This window comes from Liolophura sinensis, chromosome 8 (genome assembly GCF_032854445.1).
Source record: "Liolophura sinensis isolate JHLJ2023 chromosome 8, CUHK_Ljap_v2, whole genome shotgun sequence".
Taxonomy (NCBI): domain Eukaryota; kingdom Metazoa; phylum Mollusca; class Polyplacophora; order Chitonida; family Chitonidae; genus Liolophura; species Liolophura sinensis.
Genome location: NC_088302.1, coordinates 44,003,205 through 44,012,549, shown reverse-complemented (window position 1 = coordinate 44,012,549; position 9,345 = coordinate 44,003,205). Strand labels below are relative to the sequence as shown.

The following is a 9,345-nucleotide window of genomic DNA, read 5'->3' as shown; positions in this document are numbered from 1 at the left end:
CTTGCTTTCAATCAAGCTTAGAAGAGCTGGGACTTTATTTCGTTAGAAATTTCATTTACAATGAAATACTGCTCCAGGCTCTCATTGTAGGATTCCCAGTCATCATCACTTTCATTAAACGGTCCAATGTGACCGATAAGACCTGCTATTCGGCAAAATATTACGATGAAAGTTCACAACTTACAGTAAGTTCGCAGAGCTCCGGTGTTGTTGTTGCGTGTAACGCACGTGGTTGCGCTGTCAAACACCGTTTCAGGCTGTTCCCAGTCGTGTCGCCCTGTCTGGTCTAGCGGAGCTCGAGTCCGTCCATTTCCTAGGCAGATCTCGTCCTCGTCGCCAATTTGCTGTATATAACTACTTCATAAACTGTGATAGCATAAGCTATAACATCAGAACACATTTTGTTGGGCTGGCATCTTGGACGCGAACTGCTATATTGTATCACTGCGCGCTTATACAGTGGTGTAAAGGGGTGATTTAACACAGAACATCACATTTTGGACAAAATCCGCAGGAGCACAAGCTTGGATCGACTAACAAGACCTTGTGCTCGTGTTTTGTTTGTTCTTTTTAACAATGCATTATTCTATTACAAAATGCGCAACTCCATCCTTCTACGATAGCATGGGCACATGAAGAAAAACGTTTGGACAGGGGAAAACCATCTACATTGACAATCTTTTCTGTGATTAGATTTTCAAGCTATATTGGTGGAAATCAAGTGCTGTTTATCAAGAGTTAGACTGCATAAAGATCCTATAGCTTATAGATCCTATAGCTGAGATACTTGTTTAATTGTTATTTGACCTGGAACTCATTCACGGACTACGAATTTGAACTTTGATATGGAATTCATGCCTGGAATATTCATTGTCTGCCCGGCATCATTGAAAACTGATGACGGCTTCTCTCTTGTGTCTTACCGGCTTTATTTCCTATTTGTATAATTTCTTACATATCTTTGTCTTTGGGGGCTACAGTTAAACGTTATTTTGGAAATGGATCTTGCGATTATCGACTTGGAACGCCTTTTGCGGACTACGAATGGTATATGAATGTCGGACATGACGCTTATATTTATAATCACAAAGGCCCAATGAACGATAGCACGTGAAAAACAATGAACGTAGTAAACAGGCAAGCTCAACGGCGCACACGCCAGATTTATTCAATTGGGGTGAGAGAAGCTCATGCAAATACCAATATTTCCAAGGTGCTAATCTTATCACTCGACGACTCCTTGTTGCTGTCATTTCAAACTGTCACAGTCAGATATTTAACTGGTTGATAACTGATGCCACTGGGCGAAAAGGACACATCTTTTCTCTTGCGAGATTTTAATTTTGTGTTTTGGGTAAAAAGTTTCATGTGACCCATTCCTATCAGGCCGAACGATGTTTCGACTGTCAGAAAAAACGAACTGATCCACGGGCTACATGACCAGTATGAGATAGGGAATTTAGAAATTCCTTGTCCCAGGACCTGCACCTCATGTGAAAGACTTTTATCATAACCTCTTGACGACGACTCCCTCTTCAAAAACATTGACAAGCGCTGAAATGCAACTTCTTGTCACATAACCTCAGTTCTCGGAATAACTTTGCTATGTTATACACTGAAAAAATTAATCTGTTAGTTTCAAAAGGCTGTCTCTCGTCTGAGCGACATAGAATGTATTCTGCTAATGCAGCAGAATATTCTGTTAGATGTAACACATATTCTGTTAATTCAACATAAAGATTCTGTTAGAATATCAGGATATTAGGTTGACTGTGATAGAACATTATGTTAAAATGACAGAATATATTCTAGCATCACTTAGAGAACAGACTTCTTTTAAAATTAACAGAATGATTTTTTGAATGTGTTAATCAGCGGATCTAATCGATTCTGGCACCATGGCTTAAGTAGAATTAGATAAAAACATGCAGAGATGTTACTTACAATTTATGAGACGTCACAAGTCACTTGAACACTCATGTAATGAATCCAGAAAGCCTTGTGGAATAAGGACGCTAGAAGCTAGATTCTGACACCATGGTGTCTGACATGGTGTCAGAGAGAATACATGTGAGCTCAATTTTATCCGCTTGATCAGCGGGGATCCGTCTTTTATTGGAAAACCCAAACGTCTTCTGAATGGAGACAACAAGGAACTGTCGTTCTACTTTTGGTCTTATATGCAATCGACCATATGCTAAGAATTCCATTTTATTTCCTCAAATCCTCTGATGTGCACTTAATATCTGGCATTTGCTTTCGTAAAGTAAGTCCTTCATGTGAAGTCACGACGACGACAGGGAATTTCCCAGCTAAAGGCCCGGATGATAATTAATGGCGAGTTCTATCCGGTCACGTGCGGGTCAGGCTAGCTGTACCACGATCTGATTCCACAACACGTGAGCTCGTCATTGACATTCCTCGACATCACACTTGAAACATCGAAGCAGCCAGGTCGAAATTACCTTTATGATTATGTTATTGGTTAGGGCAAATAAAAATCGTGGACATGTATGCTCGGCCACGAAACACAACGGCTTCGATATTGAGACATTATCGTCTCTGGTCACGCGGCCGCGCGGCGAGAGGCACATCAGGAAACGACGTGTGAAAGTGAGCAAGAATCCCTGCAGTAAATTGCTTATAATTTTAAACACTAGAGTGATTTTGTATAATTGAAAGTCTTTGAAAACAGAAGTGGTGCTGTTTTCAAGAGAGACAATGATTAACGTTTTGTCGATTACAATAGCCTGTGGATTCAACAGACTCATGCCAAACATGCCAAATGCATTTGTTTGAAGAAAAGGAAAAGCATACACTGTGTATACCGCAGTTTATCAGAGATCTGAACGATGGCGTGGGTTGGGGAACTGAGGAACAGACTAACACAACTAATATCGCTAGTTATTCCAAACATATATACCTCCGTTTGGAAATAATGACAAATAACAACAGTCTGTTAGCACGACAATTCATTAAAATTCTGCTCAGGCTCAGCTAGCACCAAATAGGTTGCAGATTAGAACCCAGTTCGCACTGGTTCGGTTGCGGGAAGTTTGTCATCCACAAGGGCAAGGTGTCGATGTTTCAACCCACTTTTCTTCACTCACAAATCTGACTATGGTCAAAATATCTTTTAATATTGGGGGAAACTCCAGTTTAATAAGTATGTAAATATATGATAACCATTGAATGCAGAAATTCGTGGCAATATTGTATATCTATCTATGAAAGATGAATCTAATGATACATTGTTGCAATGATTTGTTTCAACCAACGGTTAATATTTATTTATTTATTTATTTATTTATCTATTTATTTATTTAGTAGAATGAAGTGGTTCTATGCGGATAAGGTTTAAAACCCATCCAGCCCAATGTTCGCAACCACATCTTAACTCTTATTACGGTATCACATGGGTTTGAGACCATGGTCAAGCAATCTTTTCCACCTTATGTCTCTGCTTACAGGACCGGTGATCTTCCTTGCTTATGAACCGGCCCGGATAGCACAGTTGGTAGAGCGTCCGATTCGGGACCGGTAGATCCAGGATCAATCCTTGGTCGAGTCACACCTAAGACTTTAAAAGAGGAAGTTGTAACTTCCTCGCTTGGCGTTCAGCATAAAGGGGACAGTGCAACGACTGGTTGACCCGTATCAGTATAATGGCTCGGGCGGGGCGGCTTACTTGCCTTCGGTAAGTCGTCTCAGTGATGCAGCACTAAATAAAAGAGCGGTGGAAATCCGTCCTGCAACAAGGAGGCACATTATACGTGCATGCACCCTAATGATTCCTTCGTCGTCATATGACTGAAAAATTGTTGAGTACGACGTTAAACCCCAAGCACTCACTCACTCACTCCTTGCTTATGAGAGCCAACTTTGCTGAAAATGAAATTACTACAGAATGTTGGTCAAGGGGAAATAACTCCAAAGTTTCGATTTGTCCACGTGGTAAACCTCACGTGGATCTTACCGATAAAAACAAATAAATTAAACAAGTTACCCGCACCTCTTTTTCAATTAAAAAAAAGGTTTCAGTTGCCTGTAAGCAGCGCAGTGGATTCAGCTCAGTCGTTTAATACGGAAACTTGTTTATCACGGATAATCTATTGTAAGCTGTTTAAATTTTATTATGAGTAAAACGCGATGAGTAGATATGGACATACATTTGCAAGGCCTTTTATTACTAGTTGTACCTAATTCCCCTCAGTCTGGTGTCAGGATCTGTACACCCAACACAGCTTGTAGTGCTATATATAGTGTTGATAGGACTCATGGAGATAAGATAAACAGTGTTGGCATAACGGTAACTCCAGTCTGTTTTTATTTTTTTTTTTTTTTTTTTTTGATTGGTGTTTTACGCCGTACTCAAGAATATTTCACTTATACGACGGCGGCCAGCATTATGGTGGGTGGAAACCGGGCGAAGCCCGGGGGAAACCCACGACCATCCGCAGGTTGCTGGCAGACCTTCCCACGTACGGCCGGAGAGGAAGCCAGCATAAGCTGGTCTTGAACTCACAGCGACCGCATTGGTGAGAGGCTTCTGGGTCACTACGCTGCGCTAGCGCGCTAACCGACTGAGCCACGGAGGCCCCCAGTCTGTTTTTATGATCTAAATGTTGAAGAGAGTTGTCCCTTGGTCTAAAACGATCCCCTAAAGTAAAATGTTCTAAGCTAATTTAAATTACTCCAAAAAGTAAAATATAGTTTATTTGACATTTACCATTGAAAATTTCCACCTGCGGGCTGAAGGTTGAGGTGGGGGGTGGTGGAAATTTTGCATTGAAACTGTCACTTTCAGAGAGGGTTACATCCTTAGATGTTATATAATCAACATAGTGCGCTCCTGTGCTACTGTACTGTCAATGATGGCTCGTGACTTTGAGCGATTCTTCACGCAATATAACGTGGAAGTCATAGCAATAGGCTGTGCTTTCAGCAGTTGGCGAAGGGGGGGGGGGATAACTCCCGAGGCACAAGTTGGCATGCGAGATTGTCCTTGATAGCATCAGTTCAAACCAACCCATTTGCGTACGCTTTCTTCACACGTACAAATGTGACATGAACACATTATCAGCCAAGTGGGCCAAATTTAGGGCTTATTTTTTAAAAGCGATATTTTTTCCAGTTTCGCAAACAACTGTAATCTATTTTAAGAAGAGGTATTTATTCATTAGATTCTTGTTTAACGTGTAGCGAATTTTTCAGCTACACGATGGCGGTATGGTTATTGGGTGAAGGAAGCCGTAGTGTCCCGAGTGAACCACCGCCCTTCATCAACCGGACCGGACAACCCTCCTGACTTAAAGGTGCAGACCAACTAGCGAGCTGGCTTCGAACACACGACCTCATTAGTTAAAGGTCAAACGGCTGTAGTAAGACCAAAGCTTTTAAGGCAGGTCTGGGGCCAGGGGCCACTTTCACTTAGCCGCGTACGACATTTTCTTTATCGTGCATTTGTCGTACGATATTTTGTACGTCACTATTAAAGTACCATTGTCCTATGTGTGCGATATCGTACAAGTAAGACATCTTCGTGAAAGAGGAACTTTGCGAAACTAGAATAAATCCCGGTCCCTTCTTTGGAGAGCGGAAAAGACCTATTGATAACTGAGATGTTTTGTTGTCCCAACTAACACAGACGAGAACAGGCATATTGTAAAAGAACTCTTTATTGCCTTGTTCGAGCGGCTCGTTAAGACGTAGCTGGAATTATTGCTAGTTCCTGTGGAGACAAACACCGTGCCTTCATGTGCACAGAGGGAAGATCAATAATTGCCAATGAATGAATGAGTATGGCTTTACGCATATCGGCAATTTTGCAGCCATATCGCGGCGACAAAAACTGCCCATGCACACAAGACACAAAAATGGTGTCAGCGTTATACGTGGAGACAAACATCTTGCACATATGGTTACAAATTGATTTTTACATTCAGATGTCTTAACCGCACAACCCCATAGACACAAATACGGTTTTCAAGCGTGTACTTTACCACATGACGTTAACATCATTTATGTCTTCTCGCATATCCATGGGTATACAAACTAATGCCCATGCAGGCATATCAATGAGGATACAAACATAGTGCCCATGCAGGCATTTACAGCCTAATGTTAACATTACACGTTGTTATACGCCCATGTGGATATGAGCATATTGTTCAGGTGTTTAGAGCCTGATGTTAACATTACAAGTTGCTATATATCCATGTGGATACAAACATAGTGCCCATGCAGGCGTTTACAGTCTGATGTTAACATTACATGTTGTTATACATCCATGTGGATACGAACACCTTGTTTAGAGCCTGATGTCAAAATTACGTGTTGTTGTATATTTAACATCGTTCTCGGGCGTTTATAGCCTGATATTACACAATGCTGTGTACTCATTCGGATATTCAGGTGTTTACAACCTTATGTCAACACAGCATATAACCATGTTATAAAACTAAACGAACCTTGTGGATGTGGATAATACTCGTGCAGCGTATTGACATTTGGATGAAATTCCACGCACTGATATATCAGAATTCTATGTCTTTGAACCTGGCGGCACGCGCTTTGATATACGACTGATTACAGGTGTTGCTCGTTAATGAGGTACCATGAGGATCACCAGTTAAGAGCACCATCTTAACCGTGGCAGCATGTGCAGTGAGTTCAGTAAAAAAAAAGGAGTCGAAATATACGAAGACAGTGGCATATACATATAAAAAAAAACACAGCCAGTGAATGTAAATTATTACCAAGGCTGCAGAGTGCAGTATAAAACGTTCGATCACAGTACGAGTATACTCCGATGTAAAACGTAATGAAGAAAAATAAATAAGACAGCCTGATGTACGAGAGTGAATTCCCGCTACCTGCTCGGATGATCCGAGTCAATCTTGTTCGTTACCGGATCGTTGACAACATCCGGTCGCTGTGAGCAGTTTGTTTTGTTCCTCACTACATGTTCCAGATGTTCTAAACGTGTTAAGACATCCTCAAGCACAACAGCGATCGTCCGGCTAAGGTCGTGTTGTGTGAACTGACCCCCTGAATGAGGCCCACCGCCGACAGAACTTCCAGGGGTACCGTCCGACTCTTCTTGGATCAAGGCCAGCACATACTTCTCACTCAGCTCCAAGATCTCTCGCCTCAAATGCTGACTGGCCGTCTGTGATCGGAATCTGAGCAAAGAGAAGGTGCTGATCACGGTGAATATCACAGTCAAGATAAACACCCCTGCCCCGAACTCCCGAGGCCGGCTCAGTTTAAACATCACGTTACACTACTCCAACACTTAAATTCATTTCCCCACCCCCCGTAGGTTGATGTAGTCCGGGGCAAGTATCCCAGCTAGGCCAGCTGACATTCACAATCACGGAGTCCGTGTTGAATTCTGGGGGTGTTAATTACAGAAGGCCTTGGTGTAAGACGTCCTTTGTTTGCAGATCGTTGACTAGTTTAATTGAACCGTATTTGAGTAATCAACCCTGTTAAGCTATTGACTCCAGTTAAAATAATTCCGGAACTATCTTTGGCGGTGCTCTCACTAAATTTGCATATCAATTACAGGTCAGGTCAATACGGTGCCGTTCCCACAGGTGATATCGTACACAGCTATTTTCCTGCAAATGACAAAGAGAGAAAAAATGTTGTTAAGTAATCAGCTAATGAGCTTCATACATTATACTGTGTGTTATTCATGGGCGTGTATTGACTTCAAAGCGGTCCATCGAGAGTAAAACCAGAAAGACACGACAGTGTGATAGTTGCCGAACGGGTAACTGGCTTATTCTAACTGTTCCATCATGTAAATTGTTACAACATACACGACTCCTACAGCAAAATGGTTAATATACTAAGTATGAATAAGTTGTGTTATACATTATATTGTCTACTAGATAAGCTGCATGTGTATCAATACATATCGTAGAAAATGTCTTTGATCGACTTTACAATGACATCATGTTTAGTTGAGAACATCAGTTCACACCAAATAGGCCATGTGATTCATGCAATCTGAAAAACAAATAACCTTGCAAGACGTTTAGCTCTACAACAAATCAGATGAAATAAAGATATTATCAGGGCCCTTTTTAAAAACATTTTGTAATGCTACGTCAAGCGCATTTACCTCGGTGAAATATGTATCTGTTCAACATACAGTGCATATGTCGTAAAGGAAGTCACGCTAGGCGAACGTTGCGACAGCTTCAGCACTAAAGCGGGTCATAGAGACAGATGCGTGTTAATGCTTTACCAACATAGCCTTCATCCGGAAAAAGTCTCACCCGTGTACACCTTTCACCTTTCGAAAACTTCTCAAAGTATTTTGCAGTTTTCTCTCTAGGCCTGTGCATATACAGGTGTGGCTCTCTTTCTATATAAAGATCTCCATACGCTCCACACTAACACATTCATATCGTTTACAATAACACAGTACAAATACCCCTATTAATTCCTACCGTCGTCGTGATTTCTTTGTGACCTGTCTATGTTCTCTATTCATGTTAACTATAATAGCGACCCTACTTTTACGAAACGACTGCGTTTCACATTCAGCTGCTGGCTTTTACTGCGCTTGACGCAGGCAAGAGAGTTCTCATTTCTCTGTCGTACATAAATTTCACAAGTGCATCTGCTTTCTTCAAGCAAATTATTATACAAGGAAATATGAGCTGGTGAATACAGAAAATGAGATTCTCTGTTCGTATAAACAATCCGTTCGTACATGACACAATGATCTCAGCGTGTGACATATTTCGCTGTATAGCTCGACCTCTATGTAATCAAGAGACAATACCGGTAACTAAAATATACCTTTTACCAGATGAATAAATTCTAGGTATTTAAACTAAACACACATCTTAAAGATATTCTCAAGTGAATACAGAAATCATGTTACTTGCACAAATGTATATGGAACGATATGGCCCATTCATTTTATTTAGTTCACATGCAATTTGATCTGGAAAAAGACTTTCTCAATAGAGAGATACGCTCTTTCAATCGCAGTCAGGCTTTGTATAAACATCCGATTCGGATTCTGTGGAGAGTTGCTATCTTCGGCACTGGCCACTTTGGTCTAAAAACATTTGATAACTTCGGCACGGGGCACTTTAGTCTACACACAGTTACAAACTTCGGCACTGGGCACTTTGGTCTAAAAACATTTGATAACTTCGGCACTGGCCACTTTGGTCTAAAAACATTTGATAACTTCGGCACGGGGCACTTTAGTCTACACCCAGTTACAAACTTCGGCACTGCGCACTTTGGTTTAAAGAGGGTTGATAACTTCGGCACTGGGCACTTTAGTCTACAGACAGTTTCTAAATAAGGCAA

General features: G+C 41.3%; 1 protein-coding gene across 1 annotated transcript; it reads right to left on the bottom strand.

Annotated features, from left to right (window-relative positions):
• Positions 1-6,871: 6,871 nt before the first annotated feature.
• Positions 6,872-7,276, bottom strand: LOC135473573 (coiled-coil domain-containing protein 126-like). The gene has a single exon (XM_064753429.1). It carries the CDS (start codon positions 7,274-7,276, stop codon positions 6,872-6,874), a length of 405 nt encoding a protein of 134 aa, XP_064609499.1.
• Between the last annotated feature and the right edge of the window lie 2,069 nt (positions 7,277-9,345).